The sequence below is a fragment of the Oryctolagus cuniculus genome, chromosome 18 (assembly GCF_051225735.1).
Source record: "Oryctolagus cuniculus isolate XC-2025 breed Fujian yellow rabbit chromosome 18, ASM5122573v1, whole genome shotgun sequence".
In the NCBI taxonomy this organism is placed as follows: domain Eukaryota; kingdom Metazoa; phylum Chordata; class Mammalia; order Lagomorpha; family Leporidae; genus Oryctolagus; species Oryctolagus cuniculus.
The window spans coordinates 12,618,512-12,645,341 of record NC_142884.1 but is presented as its reverse complement, the minus strand read 5'-3'; the positions used below and the strand labels follow the sequence as shown (position 1 = coordinate 12,645,341).

General features: G+C 64.1%; 4 protein-coding genes and 1 non-coding gene across 8 annotated transcripts in view; 2 read left to right on the top strand and 3 right to left on the bottom strand.

Annotated features, from left to right (window-relative positions):
- Nucleotides 1-10,047, bottom strand: part of ERCC1 (ERCC excision repair 1, endonuclease non-catalytic subunit) — a 48,273-nt gene extending 38,226 nt beyond the window's left edge. Inside the window, exon 1 of the mRNA XM_070062100.2 lies at nucleotides 9,921-10,047. The gene's annotated coding sequence lies outside the window, so the exon portion shown is untranslated. The remainder of the gene's footprint in view (nucleotides 1-9,920) is intronic.
- Nucleotides 1,149-5,494, top strand: FOSB (FosB proto-oncogene, AP-1 transcription factor subunit). Of its 2 annotated transcripts, XM_070062099.2 has the most exons (5): nucleotides 1,194-1,463; nucleotides 3,403-3,723; nucleotides 3,947-4,054; nucleotides 4,884-5,039; nucleotides 5,180-5,318. In XM_070062099.2, exons 1-5 carry the CDS (start codon nucleotides 1,338-1,340, stop codon nucleotides 5,180-5,182), a joined length of 714 nt encoding a protein of 237 aa, XP_069918200.1. In that variant the 5' UTR covers nucleotides 1,194-1,337; the 3' UTR covers nucleotides 5,183-5,318. The 2 variants fall into 2 exon arrangements, with proteins under 2 accessions (XP_069918199.1, XP_069918200.1); XM_070062098.2 differs by having other exon boundaries at nucleotides 1,149-1,463; nucleotides 4,884-5,494.
- Nucleotides 9,786-9,872, bottom strand: TRNASTOP-UCA (transfer RNA opal suppressor (anticodon UCA)). Its single transcript has one exon. It is a non-coding gene; the product is annotated as a tRNA-Sec (tRNA).
- Nucleotides 10,048-13,270: 3,223 nt separating the features above from the next.
- Nucleotides 13,271-21,865, bottom strand: RTN2 (reticulon 2). 3 transcript variants are annotated; one of them, XM_070062086.2, is made up of 10 exons: nucleotides 21,666-21,865; nucleotides 19,855-19,899; nucleotides 19,291-19,761; nucleotides 18,946-19,200; nucleotides 16,672-16,879; nucleotides 16,323-16,461; nucleotides 16,158-16,227; nucleotides 15,996-16,042; nucleotides 13,953-14,011; nucleotides 13,271-13,754 (listed from the first exon to the last, which is right to left on the bottom strand). In XM_070062086.2, the coding sequence occupies exons 1-10, from the start codon at nucleotides 21,697-21,699 to the stop codon at nucleotides 13,673-13,675; spliced, it is 1,410 nt and encodes a 469-aa protein (XP_069918187.1). In that variant the 5' UTR covers nucleotides 21,700-21,865; the 3' UTR covers nucleotides 13,271-13,672. The 3 variants fall into 3 exon arrangements, with proteins under 3 accessions (XP_069918187.1, XP_069918188.1, XP_069918189.1); XM_070062087.2 differs by having other exon boundaries at nucleotides 19,855-19,896; nucleotides 21,666-21,862; XM_070062088.2 differs by lacking the exons at nucleotides 18,946-19,200; nucleotides 19,291-19,761; nucleotides 19,855-19,899; nucleotides 21,666-21,865 and adding an exon at nucleotides 18,359-18,431.
- A 1,073-nt stretch (nucleotides 21,866-22,938) lies between these two features.
- PPM1N (protein phosphatase, Mg2+/Mn2+ dependent 1N (putative)) lies at nucleotides 22,939-26,677 on the top strand. The gene is made up of 5 exons (XM_070062085.2): nucleotides 22,939-23,868; nucleotides 24,288-24,405; nucleotides 24,486-24,591; nucleotides 24,668-24,710; nucleotides 26,461-26,677. The coding sequence occupies exons 1-5, from the start codon at nucleotides 22,939-22,941 to the stop codon at nucleotides 26,527-26,529; spliced, it is 1,266 nt and encodes a 421-aa protein (XP_069918186.2). The 3' UTR covers nucleotides 26,530-26,677.
- The last annotated feature ends 153 nt before the right edge of the window (nucleotides 26,678-26,830 follow it).

Below are 26,830 nucleotides of genomic sequence, written 5' to 3'. Positions count from 1 at the left end.
GCACACATTCCCCACCCCCACCCCCGTCTGCACAGCGGCAGGAGGCCGTTTCGCCCCCAGCCCCTCTCCTCCTCCCCTCCCCTCCCCTCCCCTCCAAACCCACAATCTTTCCAAGCGCCAGAGCTCACCCGGTGGGAACTGAAGCTCCCGCCGCCCCAGCCTGCACGGCGAGCCCGGGGGGAGCCTCTGAGTCCCCCCCACCGCACCTCCCACCTCGCTCGGGACTCAGTTTCCCCGCCTGCCTGACTACACCGCACTACCAGGCTCTCTCCTGGGACGACTGCGCTTTCTCTCCGGTGGGGGGCGCTGCGCCAGCAGGACAGAGGGGCGGCGGGTCGGGTGGGGGCGCCAGAGGCAGCGGGGACCCCCAAAGCGGAGGGTCTTCCCCGCCAGGCACCAGTTCACCTGCGCCGCCCGGGCAGCGCGGCACTGCGCAGGCGCAGGCGGGTTCCGCAGGCGCGCGCGCGAGCGAGGGATTCCCTCTGACGTCATTGCTAGGATACCAAACAAACAGTCGGCCGCGCCGGCCGAGCTCCTTATATGGCTAATTGCGTCACAGGAACTCCGGGGAGGTGGGGTCGGGATCCCCTCCCGCCGAGCGGCTCGGGACGCAGCCCCCGAGACCCCCGGGGCCCCGAGGGTCGCACGAGCGACCGGATCGAGGCCGGCGCGGGCCTCCTGCCGAGCGGCGCGGGGCTCGGCGCGGCGGGGCCGGCGATTTGGGGAAGTTTGTGGCGCGCCGGGCGGGTGACGTCAGCAGGGGGGCGGGTCCCCGGCGTATAAATACAGGCTGGCGGCTCTGGGCTTCATTCATAAGACTGAGAGCCACGGCCACGGCGGGGACACGCGGGACGGGGCGCGGGACCTGGAGTATTGTGGTTCTTCTTCTTCCTGGGGGCTGGGACGCCGGCTGGTTATCACCCTGATTCTCTGTTCCGGAGAGAGTTTTCGGAAGGATTCTTCGAGATAGTTCTCCGTTTGGTTCTGGGGCACCGACTGACTTTTTCTTCGTCTTGCTGGCCGCTTCCTCCCCCGCCGCGGGACCTGCTGGACGCGTGGAGACCACCGCACCCGAGCCGGACTCTGTGCAGCGGGCCGGCGCCGCCCGACTCCGAGGGAGCCACCCCCCGCGCCCCTGAGTCCTGCGGCCGAGGGGCCGCCCGGGAACTTGGCTGGAACGGGACCCGCGCCCTCCCCGGGCTGCTCCGGACAGCGCGCCCGCCGAGGGGACCCGCTCGGCTCACCCCGGACTCGCACCTCGCCTCCCCCAGCCGGCCATAGCCTTGGCTTCCCGGCGACCTCAGCGTGGTCACAGGGGCCCCCCTGTGCCCAGGGAAATGTTCCAGGCGTTCCCCGGAGACTACGACTCCGGCTCCCGGTGCAGCTCCTCGCCCTCCGCCGAGTCCCAGTATCTGTCTTCGGTGGACTCCTTCGGCAGCCCGCCCACCGCCGCCGCCTCCCAGGTGAGTTCCAGCGCTACTTTGTGGGACAAACAAAAACCAGGCAAAGCCAAGCAAGGCTGGGGCGGTGGAGCGAGCGAGCCCACCGCCCAGAAAGACGCGCCAAAACCTGGGATCCGAGGGAGAACGGACTCTCGGCGTAGTTTGCAAACTGCAGGGGACCGAGAGAGGCTTGCAGGGGGCTCGTGCGTGTGTGTGCGGAGCGCGGCGGGAACCGCAGCTGGACGAGCTGAGGGGTGGGGTGGGGGCGGGGACGCCTCCCTCCGTGCAACGTGTATGCGGTGGGAAGGCTGACAACTTCCAGCCGGCTCCGGGACTGCCTCCCGGCCCCGCTCCGCAGCCTGGAGCCAGCGCCGTCAGGCAGCTGGGGGGCGGGGGGGCGCGCCCGGAGAAGCTTCCAGCAGCTTCCCGCTCGTTCCGAGCGCCCACCGCGGCGCAGGGCCGCCCTCCGCCCGGCGGGAGAGCGGGCCTCGAACCCGCGGCGCGCTGCCTCCGCCTCCTGCGCGGAGACGTAACGGGGGACCCGTGCGTAACGGCTGACGTGCTGGAACCCTCCGTCTGACGCGGGGCACGCACGGCGCGCCGCCCCCTCCGCCGCCCCGCCCCTGACGCCCGGAGCGTTCTATTTTGGAACGCTGGGGCCACGTTGCTAAGGGCGGGGGCAGCCCGGCGCTCCGATTGGCTGCGGCGGCGCGGGCTCCGGCCAATGAGCGTTCTCTTCCTATTTGTGGGGCGCAGTTCCCTCCCCCCGGCCTGGTGCCCGGAACCCGCGGGTCCTGGGCGCTTGGGGTTGCTCTAGGGGCCCCCAGAGGCAGAAGCGAGGAGACGGGCGCGGCTCTCTGCGACCCTCATGGGTCTGCGAGGACTTGGCGGGGAGCTGGTCTCTCGGCTCCCGGGCGCGGGGCGGTCGGGGGGCGCCGGTGTGCGCGCTGGGGTCTCTGCGGTGGTGGCCGCCGCCGTCCCCTCCAGGCACGCATGGGCACCGACCCTCTCCCCGCGCCCCCCGGATGTCCCTCTGCTGGGTCTCCGGACCGGACGCGTAAAGCCAGCCGGAGGGGGGCACCGGCCAGGTTGTCTCCAGGAGCCCCGCCTCCGCTGCGCTCAGAGGCCGCTGATTGGCCGGCGGGCCGGCCCGTCCCACACCACGCCCCCCGGGAGAGTAGTTCGCCCGCAGCAGCGGTGCCCGGGTTCCGTGTGCGGGCTGGGGCGGGGGGGCGGAGAGAGATGATCGCGCCTTGGGCCTGGGGGCTCGGCTCCCGCACCGGTCCCCCTCCACCGCAGTCTGAGGGAGCCAGGTCGTCACTTTTCTCTATCTCTCCGTGCACCCTAACCTGTCACTCGTCAGTCTCACCCTGGGGAGAAACAGTTACTTGAAACGTTTTCAACTATTGGGCCTGCCTGTCCGTCCCCCTCCCCCCGACCCGGGTGCGTGTGTGCGGAGGGGGGGGGGGTGTTCTTGTCACTGGGACCCCCGCCCCTGCACGGCCCCCCGCACAGAGGGGCGTGCGAGTGTGGAGGGAGGCTTGGCCTAAGGCCTCTCCTTCTCCCTCCCCTTGTCTGTGGGGTGGGGGTGGGGTGTTGTGGCTGTGTGTGTGGCTGTGGCTCCGTCCCGGGGTTCTGTCACCCGGCTCCGTCCGGCCTCCTCCCCACCAGCCCCCCCACACCTCGGAGTCAGCACCGGGGGTGTGAATCACCGGCCGCGGGAACCGGGCAACCTTTCCCCGAGGAAGGAGGAGGTAGAAGCCAGTAGAGCAGAAATCCTCTCATTAGCCACTGCGTCACGGGGTAGTGGAAGGGGTGGGTGGTGTGGCTTCTTGCCTGTGACACACACACGTCCACACCCGCTCGCCCTGTGCTCACTCACGGGGTCGGCGTGTGTTCGGTGTGTGTCGGCGTCTTTGTTTGTGTGTCTACGCCTGTGTGTGTATGTGTCACCCCGTAGGAGTGCGCCGGTGTCGGGGAGATGCCCGGTTCCTTCGTGCCCACGGTCACAGCCATCACAACCAGCCAGGACCTTCAGTGGCTCGTGCAACCCACCCTCATCTCCTCCATGGCCCAGTCTCAGGGGCAGCCCCTGGCCTCCCAGCCCCCCGCCGTTGACCCCTACGACATGCCAGGAACCAGCTACTCTACGCCCGGCCTGAGTGGCTACAGCAGTGGCGGAGCCAGCGCCAGTGGTGGCCCTTCCACCAGCGGAGCCACCAGCGCACCTGGGCCTACGCGCCCGGCCAGGGCTCGGCCCAGGAGACCTCGAGAGGAGACGGTGAGTAAGGGGCGTGGGAAGCTGGCCTGGGGGGGGTGCGGGCGGGAGCAAGGGAGGCTCAGTCATGGGGGTGGGTGCCAGCACTGGTCAAGGCTGCAGAATCTGTGGCTCTGCCTGCGGGCGGCCGGGGCCTCCTCCTTGGCTCCTGGGAGAACTGAAGGTGTGGGGTGGGTGCAGGTTGTGCAGGGAGCTTCCGGCTTACGGCTTCTTCCCTCCTGCTCAGCTCACACCCGAGGAAGAGGAGAAACGACGGGTTCGCAGGGAGCGGAACAAGCTGGCAGCAGCCAAGTGCCGCAACCGCCGGCGGGAGCTCACCGACAGACTGCAGGCGGTGAGGACGGGTCCTGGGGCTGGGGGGGCTCTCCCCATCTCTGTCCCCCTCCCCTTTCCTGCCGGCCCTCATCCTGGGCTTGAGGACGAGTGGTGCAGGTGCAGGCGCGGCTGGACTCGCGCTCAGCCAGCCCCGCGCGGCCCCGGGCTCCTGTCCGCTGCTGCCCTGGCCCTCGCTTGGCCCTGGGAGGACAGATGTGAGCCTGCAGCAGCAGGGGGCTCCAGTCACCCGTCCCATTTGGTCTTGGGCCAGCGCCTCCGTGCCCCCAACGTCCTCCAGCCTCCTCCGATCTCCCAGGCTCCTCCTGGAGAGCTCGCGAAGCTGAATTATTTTGTGCGGGCCCCAGGCAGCCCCTGCCGTGTTCTCCCGACGTGGCCGGTGGCCCTCACCACAGCCCGACCTCTGTCCAAGGGTCGCCTGCAGGCTGACCGGGACCCTTGGGGAAGCCCAGAAGTCCCCCCCTTCACTGCTCACTGCGGGAGCAGTGACACACAGAAGCCTGTTAAAAGCACAGTAAACCCTCAAACAATTGCTCAGTCATTCAACAAACCTCCGAGTGCTGCCTGCACCTCTGAGGCTCCCACGGGCGCCCTTCCCCGTGGCCCATTACACAGATGGGGAGACTGAGTCTCCCAGGAAGTAGGACCCTCGCCCCAAGATCTACAGCATAGCAGGGCGGGGGGGGGGGTCTCTCTCTGTGTGTGGCGGGGTGGTTCTGCTCCGTGGCCCGGCCTCGGCAGCAGGTCCAGGGCAGCGGGACCCACTGCTGCCCTCGCTGACCGCCCTGCCCTTCCTCCCCTCGCCCTGCCCCGCCCGGTGCCGGCCTCAGGAGACAGATCAGTTGGAAGAAGAGAAGGCAGAGCTGGAATCGGAGATCGCCGAGCTGCAGAAGGAGAAGGAGCGCCTGGAGTTTGTGCTCGTGGCCCACAAACCGGGCTGCAAGATCCCCTACGAAGAGGGGCCCGGGCCCGGCCCGCTGGCGGAGGTGAGAGATGTGCCGGGGCCAGCGGCCGCCAAGGAAGACAGTTTCGGCTGGCTGCTGCCGCCCCCGCCACCACCGCCCCTGCCCTTCCAGACCGGCCAGGACGCGCCCCCCAACCTGACGGCTTCTCTCTTTACACACAGTGAAGTTCAAGTTCTCGGCGACCCCTTCCCCGTTGTTAACCCTTCGTACACTTCCTCGTTTGTCCTGACCTGCCCGGAGGTCTCCGCGTTCGCCGGCGCCCACCGCCCCAGCGGCAGCGACCAGCCTTCCGACCCCCTGAACTCGCCCTCCCTTCTCGCCCTTTAGACACAAACCAAACCCGCAAGGCAGAGAGACTTGGAAGCGGAGGAGGGGGCGGGGGGCACGAGACAGTGGGGGTGCGGCGTGTCAGACCCCGGGCCGCCACTGCCGCCGCCGCCACCGCCGCCGCCGCCGCCGCGCGGGAGGACCGCCCTGTGTCCGGCGCCGCCTCTTAGCTCTGTGCGCCCTGCGCGGCCTGAGAGCCAGCCGGTGACTCTGGGGGCAGGGGGCCGGGAGGGCGTGGACGGACAAGTGGCCTTGTGCCCGCGCTGGGGCTGGGTGGGCGGGGGTGGGGGGTGACGGCTGCGGAAGGCCGGAGGCGGGGTGGGCTGTGGGGTGGGCCGGGGTCCTCTCCAGAGAGGTCCAACAAGGAAATGCACCCCCGCCCCGCTGTCTCCCACTTCCACCCTACATGGGGGCAACCAGCCTGGTGTCCCCTAGACACCCTCCACCCCGACCCCGATCTGAGCTAATTTATCCTGCGTTTCCACGGGTTAGATCCTCCTCTGTCGCGCCCCTCGACCCCCTGGGGGGCAGTGGCTGCCCCGACCCCCTCCCCAGACTAACTCTCAAATGTGAACTTCCTTCCGGGGCGCCCCGCTGCTCCCTCCCAGAAAGCCTGGCTCTGGTCGGGCGCTGCGGGGGCCCGGGCCCCCTCGCCCCAGCCCCACCTGCTGGCTGCAGTGTTAGTCCCAGCCGCCCCCTGCCCAGCGCCCCGCCCCCACCCCCTTGTTGGGCCTCTCTGGTGATGGCAGCAGGGGCGCCGCCGCCGGGGGCGTTGAAACTGTGAAATGAGCGCCCGACTGTGCGTGGAGCCGGGGATAGAGCCCCTCCCGGAGGGATCGCGCCCCGCACCCCCAGAGCCTCTCCCTGGCCTCCCCATCCCCACCTGCCTCCTTCCTCCCCAGGAGGAGGTGACGGCATGAGAGAGGGTGACAGTCACCCAGCCACGTGGCCCCCTGTCTCAGGACCCCCAGCCCCAGGCCCTGGCCTTTCTTCTTCTAGGCCGGGCGCCTTCCCCCAGCCTAGGACGCCCCTCCCGCATCGCGATGGGGCTGAGGCTACAGTCCCCAACCCCCCACCCTTTTGGGATCGGCCATGTCCCAGGCGCTGGGCTCCCAGGCCCCAGCCCCCCGTCCACCAGGTCCCAGCCCCTGCACCTCGTCGCGGGCAGATGTGTATTTTTTAATACCGGGGGTGGGCGCGCCGCCCTCCCGGCTGCATGGGAAACGTTCCACGCGCCTGTCCCCCACCCCCTCCGGCTCCGGCCCGGACCCCAGACCCGTCCCTAGCTATTTATCCCTTTCCTGGGCTCCGAAAGGCACTTATATCTATTATGTATAAATAAATATATTATATATGGGTGTGTGTGCGCGCGAGTGTGACCACTGCTGCAGGGCCAGCGGCGCGGGCGGCCGTGCGTGGGTGCAGTGCCGTGGGAAGCGCCACGTGGCGGGTGGCCTCAGCCTGTCCCTGGCCGCTCTGTCCCTGTGCCGGGCGTCTCAGCCTCTCCCGGTCTCTGGCTGTCTCTCTCCTCCCGTCTCTTCCTCTCTGATGCTCCCAGTTCTTCTGATCCTGGCTTCGTGGGGACACGCGGTTTTGTGTTGCGTGAGCCTGAGAGACCACAGATTCCTGGGGTCTGTCTCTCGGAGAGTCCCGGGTGCCCGTGTGAGACCGTGACCGTGAGCGCGGCCTGCCCCTGCTCACCACAATGTGCTGAGTTGCCAGCCGCCACCCTGCTGTATTTGTGATTCTTTTTGTATTTTGCACCTGACCTTGGAGGGGCTGGGCCGCTTCCCTCCCTACTTGGTTTTGCACTGTTGCCAATAAAAAGCTCTGAAAAATGCACCCAGCGGGCCGCCATGTCTATCTTCTCTCGACGCCCATTATCTGCCTTCTTTTCAGCAAGTGGAAGTGAGAGTGACCACCCACCCACCCACCCACACACACACACCTTGGAACTCCTGCGAGTCGATCAGCCTGCAGCAGGATGGAAGAGAGCTAGACTACCAGGAGGACTTCCCCCCACACACTGTTCTAGCACAAGGCTCCTCACACAACACCACCTGTGAGGGACGGAGGTGCTGAGTTCCCTGCGTCTCCCTAACGAGGGAGGGATTTGTTGCCAGCCCTTGCCTGTTCACGAGCGAGAACAAAAGTTCGGGAGGCGCAAGACAAACTGCCCAGGGTGCGGTCAGACCGGAGGAATAACTTCCAGCGTTCCATAGCAGACAGGGTCACTTTGGTCAACGAAAATAAATAGAAACTTCGCCAGCATAAAAGAAAAAAAAAAAAAAGGAAATTTGCCAGCACAAAGAAACGATGCAGGCTGGGGTGCTGGGTACGCCAGCTCCCTGCTCGGATCGTCGCCTCCCGTGGACGCGGATTGAAACAGCACAGGCACGCCGTGGGCACGTGCGGTCACGGGGCGTCCACTCAGCGTGCGCGCGAACCAAGAAGCAGGGGGTTTGGGACTCGCCCAGCTCGGATGCTGCCTCTTAAAAGGAGCTTCCTTCACATTGTTAAAATGTGTCTACTTTCAGCTTTGTTGGAGGGAGGGAGGGGGGGAGGGAAGGAGAGAGAGAGGGAGAGGGAGGTCTTCATCCGCTGGGTCACTCCCCACATGCCCGCAACAGCCAGGCCAGAGCCAGGCGCTGGGAGCCCATCCCGGTCTCCCACGTGGGCGCAGGGACTCAGGCCCTCCCGCCACCACCTGCCGCCTCCCAGTGAGCACATTTCCGCAGGAAGCCGGACTCGAACCAGGCGCGCTGCAGGCGGCCCAAGTGTCTGCCTCGCGGTGCTAAATGCTCGCCACTCTCCTTGCCTTTATGTGAGCGTTTGTGTCATGGGCAGACTGGGACCGGCCCAAGGCTGACTAGACAGAGCCCGTGGCCGTTCTGTCCAGAGACACAGTGGGGCTGTCCCATGGCCTGGTGCAAAGCCTTCTGGGAGTGCCGGTGGTGGTCCAAGGTTGCTTGGATGCCTTAGTGAATGAATGGGCACGAGACCTCGCCACCGTGGAACAATCAGCCTACTGCTTCATTCAGAAAATGCATGGAGCAGGTTCAGCGTGCCCAGCCCTGTGCTGGCCGGTGTTGAGGGCACTGTAGGGACTGAGCCCCAAGCCCTGCCCCCCAAGACTCTGAGCCCAGGGGGTGACAAAGCCCTGTCCCTTGGCCAAGGGCTGCCCAGAGCAGGCAGAGCTGGGAGAGCCCAACAGGTGCACCCAACCTGGACAGGGAGTGTGGGGGGAGGGCTTCCTGGAGGAGGGGACAGCTGAGCGGAGCCCCAGGCGGGTATATGGCGAGAGGGAGTAGAGGAAGGTTGAGGCTGATAGATAGCTGGGGCTAAGAGCTGTCGGTGAGAGCCGGCCTGGAACCCCGAGGGAGCAGGGCGACTGGAGCGCAGGGGCGGGCAGCCGGGCTGGCAGGAGCGATGCTGCTGGCCCCAGGGCGCCAGGCGGAGGAGTGCAGAGGCAGGTCTGGCCCAGGAGCAACCCCGCTGGCCACTGGACTGAGGGTGGCGGCCAGGGGGAGGAGCAGGACGGGGCAGGAGAACAAGGGGGAGGCTGGCGGCGGGGCGGGGTGAGGTGACAGGGCCTGGGCGGCGGGGAGGAGGAGGAGTCGGGAGAGATCTGGGGACTTGCAGCGTGGCCGCTTCAGACGGACAGCACGGAGCAGCAGGGGGCAGCGCGCCAGGCGCCCCAGAGCCCTGCGGGTGGAAGCCTTCATCTCCCAGCACCTCGGGTACCTCATCTACAGAATGGGGCTCTGGCGAGGGGCTTCGCGGATGGAGGGTGCCGTCAGCTGCACCCCAGTCGTTAAAGGTGGTTTTTGGTTTAAAGGGCCACCCCGACTCCTGACCGGGAACACTTCCCGCTCCTCTCAGCCAAGCCCTCTCCTTCTCCCAGGGTCTGCCACCTGCTACCCAGGCCAGATCCCAGGGGCCGGCCTCCTATGGTTTGCTAGGACTCCCCTTGGACGCCACCTCGGAGGTGAGTAGGACCCGCGGGGCTGCAGGTGGGGCTCCCCCACCTCGCCAGGGCCAGCGCCGCCCCGGACAGCCCCCGCTCTGCAGATGCCGGTCGGAGGGAGGCACGAAAATCACCCACAAGCGAAGCATCATCGGACCGATGAGTAAGTGTCTCGGTGATTAAAGGATGAGCGAGCCCACGAGGGCGTGCGCGAGCCAGACAAGCGAGCTCCGGACGAGGACCACGGCAGCCGCAGGTACCCCCCCAACACACACCGCGGCGCCCGATAGCTTTGGAGTCTTCTCTGACCGACTGCGAGAACTGCGCGACCCCCGGAGGGCCACCCACGTGGCCGGAGAACGCGCCGCAGCGACCCCTGCCGGCGACAGCCGGCGCAGCAACCCCGAGGGCATCCAGCGAGCTGCTGGCCACAGCTATTCCCAAAAAATCCAAAAAAAAATCGAATCGAAGCGCGCCCGAAAGGTGGAATTGAACCACTCTGTCGCTAGACAGCTACAGGTTTGAAGCCTGCACCCCAGACCACTGAGGATCATCCGGGCGAAATACCCCCCTTCCCGCAGCGCTATATAAGGCTCAGCATTACTTACTTTTTAAGGTTGTGGTGGTAGAATAAGCTGTGATACGATCGGGCCCATTTCAACACGAAGAATCTCCGTCTGGATTTTTATCACCATGGTGTTCTCCCAAAGTGTGACCTTTGCTGAGGACGGACTGAATCCTCCTGGTCTTGGAAGCCTTCTCATTTACATAGCGCCGCGCATTCTGGGAAGCAGCGTCCAGAAACCTGGCTGGCTGTTAAAGGGCCAGGAGTCCCCTCCTTTTTCTATCTTTTTTTTCCCCAAAAAGTCAGTTGTGTTTTTTTTTTTTTTTAACAGGAGAGACTTATAATTCGACCTTCGAAGGCCGTTGCAGGAAACAATCTGGGTTCTTCTGCGCAGGAGTAAGTGGGCTCCTGTTGGAGTCAGTTCGCCCAGCCCCTGACGCTCTGAGCAGGCGGTGCGCGGGCTGGTGCGACACCTGCTGTTCGTTTTGCGGAACTGCAGGGACTTTCGGCGCTCCTCAAATCGAGCGTCTGCTGGGCTCCAGGAGCCGCTGGAGTGTAGACCCTACAGGACATCAGTGGCTACACCTGCGTTTTACCCTTGATCTTAGCCAAAAGGCGAGAAGCGATACACCTGCGTTTTACAATCAGCGACCTGAAGCTCAGAAACGGATACCACCCCACTCCCCAGTCCACCCACCTTTGGGGGGTGGGGGGGGATCCACGCTGGGTTCTCCAAACCAGTCCTGGAAGACGGGTGGGAGTTTGGCTCAGCGGTGCAGCCGCCGCCTGGGGAATTCCCCACCCCATATTGGAGGGCCTGGGTTCCAGTGCAGGCTCTGAACCCCGGCTTCTGATTCCTGCTTCCTGCTAAAGCCACCCCAGAGAGTGTTGGACTCCAAATACAGGAAACCAGGATGGCGTTCCAGGCTGCTGCCTTTGGTCCCGCCCAGCCCTGGCGATTGTGGGTATTTGAGGAGTGAACCAGTAGAATGGGAGATCTTTCTCTGTCTCTTTGCATTCCAAATAAATAAAACTTTTTTAAAAAAGAGGCAATGCTTTGACAATAAGATCATCCCCCTGCAGGAAGACTCCTGACTTTCATCTTAGAGTGAAATGTCCAAGTTCTCCCCCTGGCCGGCAAATCCCCATAATCCAGCGCCTTCCTCTCCTCTTACCCCGCCTCTCACTGCTAGGGTTGGCTCCCGAGAGGTGAGAGGCACGCTGCCTCCTGCTCAGGGCCTCCGTGTGCCCACACGGCTCTGGCCTCAGCCCAGAGACCAGCGCCCCGGGGGATGCCTTCCCTGCCTGTCAGTCTAAAATAGCACGCCTGTCCCTCTGCCCGGGCCCTGCTTCCGCTTGCCAATTCCGTGCCTGTCCGTCCCACGGATCCACGGTGTTAGTAAAATGGTGCAGTCCTACCTGAGGTGCGGTCTACACCCCGACACCATCCTAGGCTCCGGCCCCCTCTCCCGCCGCCTTTGCTGGAAGCCAGGTGGCCCCGGTGTCAGCTCCACCCCCACCCTAATGGGATTCGCTGCTCCTGCTTCCCTGCCCGCTCCCCCCCCCGCAAAGGTTTCACAGGCGCTGTTCCCCAACACGTGCTGTCTCTCCTCTCTCTCACCCCCCCCCCGCACACACCCGTCGGGCTTCCCCCACCCGACAATAAACGTTTCCTCTAACCCCAGTGTTTGGTGTGTTTCGTGGTGGACTTACTCCCTCACCGTGTCCCCGGGGCCGGCAAAGTGAGGGAGGCGAGGGAGGGAGGGGCTCCTGTCCCTGTCCTCCTCTGGGCCTCGCTCTCCCCTCCTGTGTAATGGGCTCCCTGGAGGTGGATGTGAGCCCTGGCCTGGGCTACGAGAAGGCTGCTCCCATCATCAGCCTGATTTTTTTTTTGCTTGCCTCCAGAGACGGTGCCAAGAATATGCCTGGGGGCCCTGATCAACCAGCCCTTCGTCCCCCACTCTCTTTGGTGTGGATGAGCAGACACTTGGTCTTAGGAAAACGTGGATAAAAGCATCCTTAGGAAATCTTCCCCTGCATGAAAAATCCCTACTCCAGGCGCCTCTGCTAAGCCCTGTTTGGGTTAGAGAGCTGCCCTCCTCGGCTCCCTGTGTTCGGACCCTGGGGCTGTAACCGTGCCTCGAAACATTGTATCTGTCGGAACATTGTATCTGTCTTCCTAGAGCCCTGGCTGGGGCCCACCCACTATGTTAGATGATGCCGGAACCTTTCAGATGTTAGTATTTTTGTGTTTATTTTTGCCATCATCTTCTATTCCTGGTGACCAGGAATACTGATCTAATCCAGGCATCCTTTTAAAAAAGAGATTTTATGGGGCCAGTGCTGTGGTGCAATGGGTTAATGTCCTGACCTGCAGTGCTGGCATCCGATATGGGCGCCAGTTCTAGTTCAGGCTGCTCCTCTTCTGATCCAGCTCTCTGCTGTGGCCTGGGAAAGCAGTAGAAGATGGTCCAAGTGCTTGGGCCCCTGCACCCACGTGGGAGACCTGGAAGAAGCTCCTGGCTCCTGGCTTCAGATCAGCTCAGTTCTGGCTGTTCTGGCCAATTGGGAAGTGAACCAGCGGATGGGAGACCTCTCTCTCTCTCTCTCTCTCTCTCTCTCTCTCTCTCTCTCTCTCTGCTTCTCCTGTGTAACTCTGACTTTTGAGTAAATAAATCTCAAGAAAAAAAATTAGGTAAGCAGAACACACGGTGTGCAGGGCTTTGGGAAGCAGTGTCAGAAGGATCCACACCTGTGTCCTGGGCATTTGTTCTGTGCAGGGGTGCAGGGCACAGCGATGGTGACAGCCCTGTACCTGGGGAGACCGAAGCAGCCACACGGCAGGAGGCGGTGGAGCCCGGGGCCAAACAAGAGGGACCTTTACACCTCGGTGTCACTCTGCCTCCTTCTTCTCCGGCAAAGCTCGGGAACCTGGAGCCCAGCCAGCCAGGAGGCAACTGAGCTGGCCAGAGGCGGGCAGGTGTTCAGAAAGTACCTAGGACAGAGATTCCATGATTGTGGGAAGCAGGGGACAGGACTCCCAGGGTCACGCCTGGGTGCCTGGCCTGGTGACAACGTGGGCAGTGGAGCTGTCCCCGAATTGCAATGACGAGGAAGGGTTGGCTATGTTTGGGGGATAGTGCTGTGCTCTGAGTCGCTGCACAGCCAGGGCATCCATTAGTGATGCCTGCCTTGGGCACAGGTATGGACAGTGGCTGCCAATGCCTGGCTAGCCGTGGAGTGGGTGGTCTCTCGGCTTCTATCCCTCAACCATCTCCTATAATGCAAATAGACAGTACCCGGGCTGCTTCTGCCGAGGTGGGGGCGGTGCTCCCGGAGCGCAGCGCAGGAAGATGAAAACTGGAGGCGCCGGAAAGCACAGGAGCCCTTGGGTTTTCCACAGGAGTCTTTATTACAGCGTTAACTCCAAGCTCAGCTCCCCTGCGCCCCATGCAAAGCCCCAACCTTGGGGCCAGTGGCGTCCGGGAGACACCAATCCCTCACGGCGCCTCCGGCGGCGGGTCGCGGAAGTGCAGGGCGATGCCCAGACTACCCAACTACAAGTCCCAGCAGGCCCCGCGGCCAACGGTGCCTCGCCTTTCCTGGACTCCTAGAGCAGAGCCTCTTGGGAAATGTAGTCCTGGCCGCTCAGGCAAGTTGCGGATTCCCTGGTGGGCATGATCCTGACCCCCACCGGAGAAGCAGCTCGGGCAGAAGGGGTGAGGATGGAGATGGAAGGGGACGAGGGCTGCTCTGGGGATGGGGGCAGGCGTCCCGCGCGCAGAGACACCCCTCTCATTCGGCTTTGGCTTTGGATCCGGAGACTGCGGCGGCTGCTGAGGCGAGGGCTCCGGTCCCTGGGATCTTAGCTCGGATCCTGGAGGAGAAACGCGTGGGGTGAGGGGCGGGCGACCGGGAGGCAAGGGAAGGGCCGACGGCGGCACGGCTGAGCCCGAGGCCGGCCCCGCGCGCCCGACGCCACCCTTCCCGGGGAGGTCTGGGGACCCGCCCGCAGGGTAAAAGGACGCCCCAAGCCCCCCGCCCCGCTCCCATCCCTGGTTCCCCAGGGCCTTACTTAGCTTTGATGGTGCTCAACTGATTGGTCACCAGCCCCACGTACTGGTCAATCTGGGCCTGGGGGAAAGAGGCGATCGGAGGGGTTCTCCTTAGTCTCCGGGGGGCGGCTCCCCGGCCCCCAAGCCAGGAGTGGGGGCCCTCGAGAACCACCAGCTCCTCTCGGGTCGGCCGGCTGGACCATGCCCTGCGCTGCGTGTGACCTCAAGGAGACCCAGGAGTGCCCGCCCAGGAGTCTGCGTCCTGGGCAGATGGAACCTGCAGTCAGTGTGTCTGTGTGCGTGTGTGTGTGTGCGGATGTCTGTGTCAGTGTGTTAGTGTATGTGCACATGTATATGTGTGTTTGTCTTTGTGTACGTATGCGAGTATATGTGTTAGCATATGTGTGCAAGTATGAGTGTGTTAGTGTAAATGTGTGTTACGTGTGTGAGTATATGTGTTAGTGTATTGTGTAAGTCTAAGTGTGTGTTAGTGCAAATGTGTGCACGTATGAATGTGTAAGTGTATGTGTTCGTGTGTGTTAGTGTGTGTATGCCTGTCTTTTTGTGTATGCATGTGAGTATATGTGTGTTAGTGTATGTGTGCAAGTATGAGTGTGTTAGTGCAGGTGTGTATGTTAAGTGTGTATGTATGAATATACGTTAGTGTGTGTAAGTATAAGTGTGTGTTAGTGCAAATATGTGCACGTATGAATGTGTAAGTGTATGTGTTAGTGTGCATGTGTTTAAGTGTGTGTGTCTGTGTTAGTGTAAATGTGTGTATGTGTTTAAGTGTGAATGTGTGTATGTCTTTGTATGCGTGTGTGACTTAGTGCACGTGTGTCTGTGCTGGGTGTGAGTGTGTGTCTGTATGTGAGTGCACGTGTGTGCTGGGTGTGAGTGTGTGTGACTGTGAGTGCACGTGTGTGCTGGGTGTGAGTGGGGGTGTGTGTATGTGAGTGCACGGTGTGCTGGGTGTGAGTGTGTGTGACTGTATGTGAGTGCACGTGTGTGCTGGGTGTGAGTGTATCTGTGTGTGTGTCTGTGAGTGCACGTGTGTGCTGGGTGTGAGTGTGTGTGTCTGTGAGTGCACGTGTATGCTGGGTGTGAGTGTGTGTGTGACTGTGAGTGCACATGTGTGCTGGGTGTGAGTGTGAGTGTGACTGTATGTGAGTGCATGTGTGTGCTGGGTGTGAGTGTATCTGTGTGTGTGTCTGTGAATGTGTGTGCTGGGTGTGAGTGTGTGTGGCTGTATGTGAGTGCACGTGTCTGCTGGGTGTGAGTGTATCTGTGTGTGTGAGTGCACGTGTGTGCTGGGTGTGTGTGTGTGTCTGTGAGTGCACATGTCTGCTGGGTGTGTGTGTGTGTGACTGTGAGTGCACATGTCTGCTGGGTGTGAGTGTATCTGTGTGTGTGTCTGAGTGCATGTGTGTCTGTGCTGGGGTCAGGTGACGGCAGCCAGTCCCCACGTGGAGTCACTTAAGTCACTCGCTTAGTCCCCAGTGCTGGCGCTCGGTCAGTCTCGGTTGTCCGGGCAGTGAGGGCGTCGGCTGGGACCAGGTCTGGCGGAGGGTGTCCCCCGGTCAGCAGCCAGGTCATCCCGATGGGCTGGAGGCCAGTGTGCCCGGCGGACAGTCATCCCACCCGCTCTGACCGGCAGGAGCCAGGACCCCGCCAGCGTCTGTCTCCAGCTGGCGCGTGTGCCTGCCGGGCCTGCTGCCATCGGGGGAAGATGCTGTTACTTGGGGCACCCGATGTGGGCTGGCGTCAGCGCCGTTCAGCCTCCAGGTGTGCCAGGGGCTGTCCCTCCCTCTCTGCACTGGACATGGCCGCTGGGCCGGGGGTCCAGCATCAGGTGTACGCGGCGGCTAGTTCTCAGGCGTGGGTCAGAGCACGGCAGCCACGTCCTGGTTCTATCCGGGCACAGCAATCAAAACGCTGCTCTCTGGCTGTTGAGACATCTTAGTCCGGTCTCGCTGCACTGAGGAGGGGCAGCAGCCAGAACCCGTGCCGGTGGGACCCGGTTCTAGAAGGGAGGCGGCCGGACCACCGTGCTGGCCACTCACCTGGTGCTGCCGGTAGAGCAGGGGCACGGTGAACAAAGCGATCACTCCTGCGGGGACAGACGGGGGCTCAGGGCTCTCGACGGTCAGGTCCGCCCGGAGCCCTGCCCCTCACCAGAGCCCCCCACCGCCTGCCCACTTGCCCCCGCCGCCTTCCCCGCTCACCCAGAATGAGAAGAGTTAAACCATTGAAGACGGCGCCCACGAAGGTCAGGATGTAGAAGAGGAGGGCCAGCTGGGGGGAGGGGCAGGGTCAGCCAGGAGCTGACCCAGCCACGCCCCCCCCCAGGGCACAGAGGGGAGCCTGGGCATGCAGGAGGGGCGGGGCACCTTGAGGGAATCCACTAGGTCTTCGACCAGGAAGAAATGCCGCAGCTGCGTGGCCGTGGAGACCACGTGGGAGGCCATCTGCTGGGACAGACGCTCGGTCTGCTCCCGTGTCAGGGTCAAGTCCACATCCAGGTAGGCCCTGCGGGGACACGGGCGTGTGGGGTGACCCGGGGGCCGTGGGGCCCAGACCGGGTGTGTGTGTGTGGCTGCAACCAGGGCGAGAAGTGGGGGCTGGGGGAACCCAGAGTTAAGACTGGGCTACACACGAAACGGAGAGGGCCAGGGTCAGAGGTCAGACCTGGTTTAAAGTCGGGGGCAAGGGTGGGGGGCGGGGGCCGGGGGTCCTCACTGGAAGGGGTTGGCTCCGTCGCCGCGGTGGACTGCCTGCAGCACTTTGCGATAAACCCTGAGAGAGATGGTGCCGCAGAGCAGGAGCAGAGCCCCGTGGGCGGCCACGGACACGACGCTAAAGTGCAGGAGGCAGAGGAGGGAGACCATGAGGCCCGTGAAGACCACGCCCGACGTCCTCGCGTCCTTCCAGTACAACAGGTCCGCCACTGTGGGGGAGGGGCGGGCGTCAGGCGGGGCTCCCGCGTCCCAGCCCCCGCGCGATTCCGTGTGGACACACAGGTAACACACATGTGCTCCCTGGTCCTCAGTGAAGAAACGGAATCCACGTTATATGTCACATACATACATTCTAAGCATGTCATTGTATCATGTATGCCACAGATCACACGTGTTACAGGTCACACACGTGTCCATTTATACGCAGGTGCACAGGGGGTCTTCACAAAGCATATGAGGGAAAACTGCATGTGCATTGCAGAATCTTTTTTGTATAACGTATCTTTTTGCATAAAACGCTTTGGATAAACGTATCTTTCATTCCATTTTGCACAAGCTTGTTGAAGCCCCCTGTGTGCACCCACACCCGCATCCCTCGCTCCACTTACAGCTCCCTCCCGGCCAACTGGGACTGCCCTTGGCGGCCGCTCCGTTTAAGAGCTGCGTGATACTCCATCGCGCGGCTGTGCCACGTCGCCTTAGCCTTGTTGGTGATGTTGATGGTCACTTTACCACTGCTGGCCCTCCTGGCTGCATTCCCTACGCCCTCTCCCCAAACAGTGCCCCTCCTGCAGCTTCTCACCTCCGGGTGAGCGGGTTTTGGGTTTTTAATGGCACACATTTTGTTAATTTCCCATTGACTTAGCAACACCAGCGTCCTGCCCAGCAACCGGCCGCCTCCTTCTTCTAAACGTTTGCCCACCTGCCCGGTGTCAAGCGAAACCTCCGTGACACCCTCCCCCAACACATTTCCCAAGTCCGACGCGTGTTAACAACGCCACACTGCCCTGTAAGTCCTCACTCAAAATCCCACCCGACCCCTGTCTGACACCCTCACTTCCTAAACCCGATCTGAGCTCTGGCTGGCGGGCGCCATACCCCAAAGCTTCAACAAACCCCCCAGATCGCTCCAGGGGTAGCTCGGGTCCCTTCCAGATCCACGCCACCCTCCCGGTCTCACTCCCACCAAACGGACCCATCCGGAGGGCGCCCCTCAGAGGCTGAACCCCCTCCCCTCTGCATGCCCCTCCACACAGCCTGCCCCTACTCCAAGTAGGGCACCCCCTCCCTCCCGGGGCGGGCTCCCCGCGGCGGGCGCCAGCGGGTGGGGGAGGGGCCGGGTCGCCTAAGGCGGGGTCTAAGTTTAGGCACGCTGGGGGGAGGGGGCCTGCGAGCAGCTGTGCTGGCGCATCCAGCCCCTGAGTGACAGCTCCAGCCTGGGCTTGAGGCTGGGGGAGGGGCCGTCCCTGCTCCGGGACCCTAAAGCCCTGGCTCCGGGGGAACAGGGGACCCATGCTCCCTCCACGCCCTCGCCAGATGTCCCCTCAGCACCCCCAAGCCCCTGCCTGCAGCACTGGGGAACCTGCCACCGACAGGGAATACACCCCCAGGTTTGAGGGGCGCAAGGGCCAGTGGAGACCCGTTTCCGCTGTGCCCCAGCCCCGGCCCGGCCCGCCCCGCAAGCCCACCTTTGCTCCCCATCTGGGCTCCGAGTGAGAGGCTGCGGACAGCGCTGCTTTCCCGGGATTTCGCCCCTTCGGCGGAACCCGGAGGGAGGGAGCAGCGGGGCGGGGCCCCCGAGCGCCCGGCCAATGGCCATCCCTAGAGGTGGGGTCAGTCCCCAAATTGGGACTCTCTTTGTAGACAGCCAAAAGGAGTGAGGTCTATAACCAAGTGGCGGCCGTTCCTGGAGGCGGAGCCTGTTTCAAAGCAAGGCTGGGTCTGTTTACAACTGGCCAACAGGTGTGATCCGAGAAGGGCTTTTAAATGGCATAGTTCGCTGGTGCCAGGACCACGTCCAGGAGAGGGCAGTTCCACAACTAGCCTCTAGGGGGAGCTCGCCAAAGGCGGACTGGCTGTTAGCCAATCCTAATGCTTGAAGGAAGACAGACTTCTCCAGTGGGCGGGGAACTTTAGAGAAAGAGCCAATGGTAATCGGAGATAATGGGAAATGTTTTTTAAGGGGGCGGAGCTGATTATGTTCAGCCAATAGCAATGCGTTCCTTCCCCACGACCGGCTGCCGTCCAACAGAACGTCTTCAAACACTTCACTTACCGAGAAGGTGTGGCTCCAAAGTGAACTGTGATTGGTCCGTGCTATCGAGGCACTGTGCTGTGATTGGCTCCCGCTCCAGTCGCCCCCTCGGCTCTTCCTCCTCGGCCAGCGAGGGCTCATCAGGCCCAGAGTTCGAATCTTGGGATCGGGGTGGAGACGGGGTACCGGCCTGGGGAGTCCCAGGGCCCGGGCTGGGCTGAGGGGTCAAGACTTTTGGCGGTGAGGGCTGAGCCAGTCCGAGTCGCGGGTCCAGTTCTGACGCGGTGGAGAGACAAGGCCATGAGCTTCCTCCTCGGAGCTGCCCGGAGAGGAGACCACCCGCCCCTCGCCCCTCGGACATCTCACCTGCCCCGGGTCCTCCCGCCTCCAAGCCGTCGGGTTCCTCGTCTTCCAGCGGGGTGGAGCTGCTGGTGGCGGAGTCCTCCCCGGATCCCGCTTCCCGCGCAGCCCAGCCCAGCTGGTCCAGCCGGAGCCTCAGGTCCTCCAGCGGGTGGTCGGCGGGGGGCGCGGGGCCGGGGTCCGCGCGGCGTCCGGGCTCCGGGGACTGGCTGAGGCTGGGGATGCTTTCCAGGCTGTCGCCCAGGTCCGGCTGAGGGGGCGGGTCTCGCGGTTCCGAGACGGAGCGGCCCTGGGGCCGGGGGCGGCGGGCAGCCGAGTCCCTGCGGCCCCCGGAGCCCACGGCGCCGTCGAAGGCGATGTAGGAAAAGGTCAGCTCCCGGGGGGTGCCCCAGTCCTGCGAAGTGGTCTCCTCCTCGTCGTCTTCCGAGAATTCCCGGGCTGTGTGCAGCTCGCGGAAATCCGAGTCGTCCTTTCCTCCTGCGGGGGCGGAGGGAGGCCGTGACCCGGGGGAGGCCGTGACCCGCGCGGGCTCCCGCCGGCCGCACCCTCTCCTCCTCCCGCTCCGCTTACCTTCCGTGGAGTCCGGGGTCGACGAGGCTGTAGACGGAGCTTCTTCTGGGAGAAGAAGAGTGGGAGGCTCTTAGGAGTTTAGACCGTCCGGATCGCAGATGTGTGCCCGCTCTGGAATCTTAGACGGCCCAGATTCGTGGCCCCCCCACCCCCACCCCGGACACGCAGCAGGCAGCCTACAACCCTGGCATCCGGCAGCAGCTCCAAGCACTAACGTTCAAATCCGGAAATCATAGAGCCTGAGCATGCTTTCAGCGGCCTCTCTCTGAGCACCTGCTACCGGTAGGCCCTGGCGACACAGTTATGAACCAAACGGACGAAACACCTGCCCTCCTGTGGTTTACGCTCTACGAGGAAGGCAGACAATACACAGATACGTATGGGGCTGCCTTTGTGGTGCGGCGGGTTAAGCCACCGTCCGCAGGGCCAGCATCCCATGTGGGCGCTGTTTGGAGTCCCGGCTGCTCCACTTCCGATCCAGCTCTCTGCTGTGGCCTGGGAAAGCAGCAGAAGATGGCCCACGTCCTTGGGCCCCTGCACCCACGTGGGAGACCCGGAAGAAGCTCCTGGCTCCTGGCTTTGGCCTGGCTCAGTCTGGGCTATTGCAGCCATTTGGGGAGTGAATTAGTGAATGGAGGACCTCTCTCTCTCTCTCTCTCTCTTTCCTCCTCTCTCTCTTACTCTGCCTTATAAATAAATACATGCACAATACCGGGTCAGGGAAGAGACTGCAAGAGCCAGAAGCCTTCTGTGATAAGTTGCCAGGTGAGCAGAGAGCTGAAGGAAGTGAGGGAGCCAGGCTGACATCCAGGGAAGCTGGACAGGGAGGGGAGCCAGTGCAAAGGCCCTGGGGTGGGCGCCGTGCTGGGCTTGTCTGATGACAGAGGGATGGAGGGGTGGGAGATGGGAGGAGTGAGGGGAGGGGCAGTTCAGCAGGGCTTCCCTCCCTAATCCAAGGTAAGAACAAGATCTGAAAGTGTGGGGAGGGTACCCCAAAATGCCGAAATCACAGATGCTTGGAACCACGGCATCCGAAGACTGGAATGTGCCAGTATCTAGATCAGAGGCTGCTGAAAGCCCAGCTGTGAGAGAGCAGGTGTGGCCAGGGAACAGCAGACACAGGAGCCCTGGGCCCAGGGAGCAGGACCTGGAGGACCACCCTGGGCGCTCCGGGCTGGCCTGCGGCTGTGCCCCGGGGACAGGCTGGACGCTGCTTCAAACCCCACGGCCCTCGGCCCCATCTCCGCTTCCTCGCCAGGAAACCGCAGGCCGGGAGCGGCGTGGGTCCTCGTTCTCCAGGGTTACTACTGACCAGCGGCAGAGCCTGCTACAGACCCGCGGGTCCTGGCCTCGACCCAGGAATGGCTGTTTACCAGGGACAGGGGCTTGGACAGTGTGGGTGAGGTCGGCGCTTCCTCTTGGGCAGAAAACGATGTATAGACGGGTGATGGGGAGTCAGACCCCTCCTCTCTGTCCTGCCTCTACCCCTCCATTCAACCCCTTCCCCGCCAGCTGCGGCCAGCACCAGGGCCAAGGGACAGCTCCCGCGCGCGTCCCCGTCCTGGGGAGGGGCCAGACGACACATCCCAGCGCCCAGCGCGCCCCCCACCTCTGCCCCATCCACCAGGGTCCTCCTGGTCAGGCTGCCCCGTGGCCGCCAGAGAGCGGGGGGAGGGGAGAGCTTCCTTTGTCTCCTCTGCCTCCTCCCCCCCCTCGGCTCTCCCGCGGCGAGGCGCGGAGGGGATACCCCGGAGGGACCCCACTCGGGCCTCAGGGCCCCACACCAGGCCCGAGCCTCCCTCTCTACTCACTGCAGTGGGCGAAGACCGGCAGGACCTGCCCCATGGCCCCCCTCGGGCCTGCATCGGGACCCCCGCCCACTCCGGCCGCGCCGCCCTGGGCCCGGGGCCTCTGGCGCTCATCTCCGCCGCGCCCACGATGCCGCCGCCATCCTCGTCGCCTCCTCCCGGGCCGCGCGAGCCGCCGCCGCCGCCCTCTGCTCGGCTCGGCGGGGGCGGGCGGGGCCGCGGCGGGGAAGGCACTGCAGCGCGGGGCCGGGGGCGGGGCCGGGGCGGGACGCAGGGCGCGCGGGGGCGGGGCAACGCCGGCGAGGGGCGGAGCTAGGAGGCGGCCGTCGGGGCAGGGATACAGCGGGAGGCCGCCCGAGGGGCGGGGTCTAGACAGGTGGGGCGGGGCCTTTAGGGAAGGGGTGGGGCCTGAGGCGAGGCGAGGGGCCCCAGGAGAGAATGGTGCCTCCTAGGAGTCCAGGAGAGGATGGGGGCGCGGGTGTCAGGCCGGGTAGGAGCAGAGCTAGGATCCACTGAGAGGGACTGGAAATGTTCTAAAGCTCTGAGCTCCAGCCCAAGCCCAGATCACAGAGGGCGAGTGGGGAGGGATGGGGAGGAAGCTTTGGAGTGCCGAGGAGTTGAACAATTTAGAATTATTCTAACAACTGGGCGTGGCCGAAGCCCTAGAGGCGTGGCCTGGGGGGAACGAGAGGGACCGGGCTGGGGAGGGGGCGCAGAAGCCAGGGTTTCCAGAAGCCAGGGTTTGGGACAAGTCCCGGAGTTAAGAGGGGGAAGCTACGGGCAATGCCCAGGCGGCGGAAATGGTGGGCTTGAGTGGGTGGGCAGGACCTGGATGAGAAGGCACCTGGTGGCCAGGGCGCAGTGGGGGAAGGGCAGCGGTCGAGCCGTGGAAAGTTCTATATGTGAAGGTTTTGAGGTTGGGGCTGGGACCTGAAGCCAAGACTGTGACATCGGATTCTGGAGTCAGCAATGCCCTGGGACACCGATTACTTCCTCTGTGACTCAGTTTCCCCTTCTGTAAATGGGCGGTGTTGAGCTTGGGAATGGGTGACTGATTTGCTACTGTTACAAATGCGCCCTGGCCCAGGTCCCATCCCTGGCTGCGAGGGTGCAGGACACGCGGGACTCAGCAGTGCGATTCCTGCCAGTGACCCTACTCCCTCGCAGGTCAAGGGACAGGAAGGGGATTTAGTGGGCTTACAATCTCACCGCGGAGGGGATTAATGGGGGAGGCGGGCAGCCGAGTGTGGAGCTTTCTTGATCCCGCGGCCCCAGGATGGCGGCCCTTGCCCGCCTGCTGGGCCGTCTCCTCTGGCCGGCCGGCAAGGAAGAGGAGGAAGAGGAGAGGGAGGAAGAGGAGGCGGCGGCGGGGAGCCGGGTCCCCGGCGGGCCGCCGCCTCTCCTGACCGCGCCGCGATGCGTCCAGTGGCCGCACGGGGGTGCGGCGGCAGCGTGGGGCCTGCGCTTCGGGGCCAGCGCTGTGCAGGGCTGGCGCGCGCGCATGGAGGACGCGCACTGCGCGCGGCTCGAGTTACCCGGGCTGCCCTCCGGCTGGGCTTTCTTCGCGGTCTTCGACGGCCACGGCGGGGCGCGAGCTGCCCGCTTCTGCGCGCGCCACCTGATGAGCCACGCGCTCCAGGCGCTGGGCCCCGCGCCCTGCGAACCCGAGGGCGTCCGCGGGGCGCTGCGCCAGGCCTTCCTGAGCGCCGACGCGCGACTGCGTGCGCTCTGGCCCCGCGGCGACCCTGGCGGCTCCACGGCCGTGGCGCTGCTCGTCTCCCCGCGCTTCCTGTACCTGGCGCACTGCGGGGACTCGCGCGCCGTGCTGAGCCGCGCCGGCGCCGTGGCCTTCCGCACGGAGGACCACCGGCCGCTGCGGCCGCGGGAACGCGAGCGCATCCACGACGCTGGCGGCACCATCCGCCTCCGGCGCGTCGAGGGCTCCCTTGCCGTGTCGCGAGCGCTGGGGGACTTTGCCTTCAAGCAGGTGCCGGGGAGGCCCCCAGAGCAGCAGCTCGTGTCTGCGGAGCCCGAGGTGACCGCGCTGGCACGCCGCGCTGAAGATGAGTTCGTGCTCCTGGCCTCGGACGGCGTGTGGGACGCCCTGTCCGGAGCGGCCCTGGCGGAGCTGGTGGCTTCGCGCCTCTGCCTGGGCCTGGCCCCGGAGCTTCTGTGCGCCCAGCTGTTGGACACGTGTCTGTGCAAGGTCCCGGGATCAGGATGTGTGGTGCATTCGAAGGCCAAGAGGCGAGAATACAGCCAGACAGGGAGGGCGTGGGGTTCAGCGAGGGGGCGTGGATTGCCGGGGGTCTGAGACCCAGGGGGAGAACAGTAGCGCTAGATAGGTAAGGGGGTGGGGCTTTGGGGTGAGGGGCGTGGTTTCATGGAAGGGGCGGGCACGTTGGGAGGTGTGACTAGGGCAGCCAGCTCACAGTGTGCAGAATCTCAAAGGGGCGTGGTGACCTCAGTTGGGGCGGGGTTTGGATGGGGAGGGGTGTGGCCTAAGGGCTGGGTTTTGAGGGTGAGGGCCCCTAGATGGGCGGGACAGTGTTGAGCTCCCGGGTAGTGGGGAGGCTCGGCCTCCAGCTCGCTCCCACGGGGCCCCCTTTCCTCCTCTCTGTCCAGGGCAGCCTGGACAACATGACCTGCATCCTGGTCTGCTTCCCGGGAGCCCCCGGGCCTTCTGAGGAGGCGGTCAGGAGGGAGCGGGCACTGGATGCGGCGCTGGGCCACAGAGTCGCAGGTGGGCGGGGTCCCCGGAGTCCCGCGGGGAGCGGAGGTCGGGAAGCGGGGTCCCTCCCATAACCTGCGCCTTCTTCTCAGAGCTGTGTGCCTCTGCCCGGGAGCCCCCCACCCTCAACGCGGTGTTTAGGACCCTGGCCTCGGAGCACGTCCCGGATCTGCCTCCCGGGGGAGGGCTGCACTGCAAGTGAGTGGGGGGGGGGAGGTGGGGTAGGAGCCCCCATCCCCACTCCCCACTGAGGGCCCCCCCCCTTGCTCTCCAGGGCTGCGGTCATCGCCCAAGCTTACAGAGAGTGCTGCGGGCAGGTAAGGGCACAGCTGTTCTTTCTCTCTCTCCGGAGGGGGTGGGGCAGCCCCTTCCTCCTCACGTCCCATCTGCTGCTTACCCCTTACCTGCTGCTAAGGGCTGGGGCTGCGGCTGGGCCGAAGGCTGGAGTCAGAAACTCAACCCAGGTCTCTCTCCGTGGGTGGTGGGGACTCGGTGGACTTCAGCCATCGCCTGCTGCCTCCCGCGATCTGCACGGGCCGGAAGCTGCAGCCAGGAGAGGCAGAGAGGAGACCCTGCCCCCCCCCCCCCAGTTAGTGCAGCCCCTGGGATGCTCTGCAAAGCCCCATCCCAAGCACACGCGCGTGCGCGCACGCACACACACACACACACACACAGCCTGGGAATAAGGCAGAACAATTCCAGGAATGTTAATGACCAGCAGAGACCAGAGGTCCGGGTGCACGGCAGAGGCTGGGCCCGCAGGCCTCGGCGGCAGAGGAGGGGTCTGGTTGTCACCACGCGCACGAGGAAGGGCTATGGAGGACTTCTCGTAGCATGAGGAGGTTATCTGCCCGGAGTGACAGGAACCGGGTTTCATGTCCTCTGAGCCGGCTTCCTTCCCACGCGGGTCTCCCCATGAAGGCAGCAGAGAGCCGCAGCGCCAGGCTCACCCCGCCGGGTCCTCTGGAGATGGCCTGTGAATTTCCAGGTTTTTGCAGCCTTGGGCCATAGTGGGCTCTCATTGGCCACCCTGGGTCAGGTGCTCCAGCTGTCACTCAGTCTTTTTTTTTTTTTTTTTTTTTTTTTTTTGACAGGCAGAGTGGACAGTGAGAGAGAGAGAGACAGAGAGAAAGGTCTTCCTTTGCCGTTGGTTCACCCTCCAATGGCCGCTGCAGCCGGCGCGCTGCGGCCAGCGCACCGCACTGATCCGATGGCAGGAGCCAGGAGCCAGGTGCTTTTCCTGGTCTCCCATGGGGTGCAGGGCCCAAGCACCTGGGCCATCCTCCACTGCACTCCCGGGCCACAGCAGAGAGCTGGCCTGGAAGAGGGGCAACCGGGACAGAATCCGGCGCCCCAACCGGGACTAGAACCCGGTGTGCCGGCGCCGCTAGTTGGAGGATTAGCCTAGTGAGCCGCGGCGCCGGCCACTCAGTCTTTGATTGGCACCTTGTCTGGGGTCACAGGTCAGACGCTAGCCCTTAGGATTGGGCTCCATGCCAGCCAGAGCGGGTGGATTGAGGATGTGACGTCCCGGAGGTGCTGCAGTCCATACTGGAGTGCCCGGGGTTCTGCCTGGAGCAGCAGGAGCCGGGTCAAGTCCTTGAGACCTGGATAGAGTTCTGGGCCCCAGGGTGGCCTGGCTGTGAGCCACTGCTTGGAGGATCTCTCTCTCTCTCTCTCTCTCTTTAAATATTTATTTTAAAGTCAAGAGTTGAGAGAGATCTTCCACCCTTTGGTTCACTTCCCAGGCGGCCGTTGCGGGGACTGAGACAAGCCAAAGGCAGGAGCCCAGAGCTTCATCCAGGTCTCCCACGTGGGTGGCAGGGGCCTGAACAGGGGCCATGTTCCACTGCTTCTCCCACGCCATTCGCAGGCAGCTGGACCAGAAGTGGAGCAGCCTGGACTCAAACCAAAGCCCATGTGGCGTGAGGCTGCTGATTACCTGCTACGCCACAGCACCGGCACCCCCTGTCTCAGATAAAATAGATAAATACAAATTTTAAAGGAGACAGAGGAGTGGGTGTTGAGAGGGATTCACAGGCAGCGCCTCCCACCTCTGTGTTACAGAAGGGGCAGGGGCCGGCTGGGAAGCCCACCTGCGCCCAGGCAAACTCCGCCTCAGGCTTGGAGGCCTGATGCTGTCACCCTCGGCCTGCTCAGCTGCAGCCCCGGCGGACTGAGGAAGAACACTGGCCCCTTCCCCAGCCCCACGCCCGGCCCCTTCCCCACTTCCCCCCACAGGTCTGCCAGGTGGGGGAACTCCACCGCCCACACCCACGCCCACAGCAGAGACAACAGAAACCAACCCCAGGGTTTTGAAATGAAGACAGCTAGCTGAAGGGCTCCTATCAGATCACCGAGCTCAATAACCTCCCCTCTCCTCCCCTCTTCTCCTCCCACCCCCTCCCCTCCTCTCCTCCCACCCCCTCCCCTCCTC

Coding starts and splice junctions, on each gene's coding strand:
- FOSB (XM_070062098.2), top strand. CDS start 1,338: ATGTTCCAGGCGTTCCCCGGAGACTACGACTCCGGCTCCCGGTGCAGC. Junction 1,464..3,402: donor CCACCGCCGCCGCCTCCCAG/GTGAGTTCCAGC, acceptor GTCACCCCGTAG/GAGTGCGCCGGTGTCGGGGA. Junction 4,055..4,883: donor TCACCGACAGACTGCAGGCG/GTGAGGACGGGT, acceptor TGCCGGCCTCAG/GAGACAGATCAGTTGGAAGA.
- RTN2 (XM_070062086.2), bottom strand. CDS start 21,699: ATGGGGCAGGTCCTGCCGGTCTTCGCCCACTGCA. Junction 19,762..19,854: donor GACCCCGGACTCCACGGAAG/GTAAGCGGAGCG, acceptor CCGCCCCCGCAG/GAGGAAAGGACGACTCGGAT. Junction 16,462..16,671: donor GACGGAGCCAACCCCTTCCA/GTGAGGACCCCC, acceptor GTGTCCCCGCAG/GGCCTACCTGGATGTGGACT.
- PPM1N (XM_070062085.2), top strand. CDS start 22,939: ATGGCGGCCCTTGCCCGCCTGCTGGGCCGTCTCCTCTGGCCGGCCGGC. Junction 23,869..24,287: donor TGGACACGTGTCTGTGCAAG/GTCCCGGGATCA, acceptor CTCTCTGTCCAG/GGCAGCCTGGACAACATGAC. Junction 24,406..24,485: donor GCTGGGCCACAGAGTCGCAG/GTGGGCGGGGTC, acceptor CCTTCTTCTCAG/AGCTGTGTGCCTCTGCCCGG.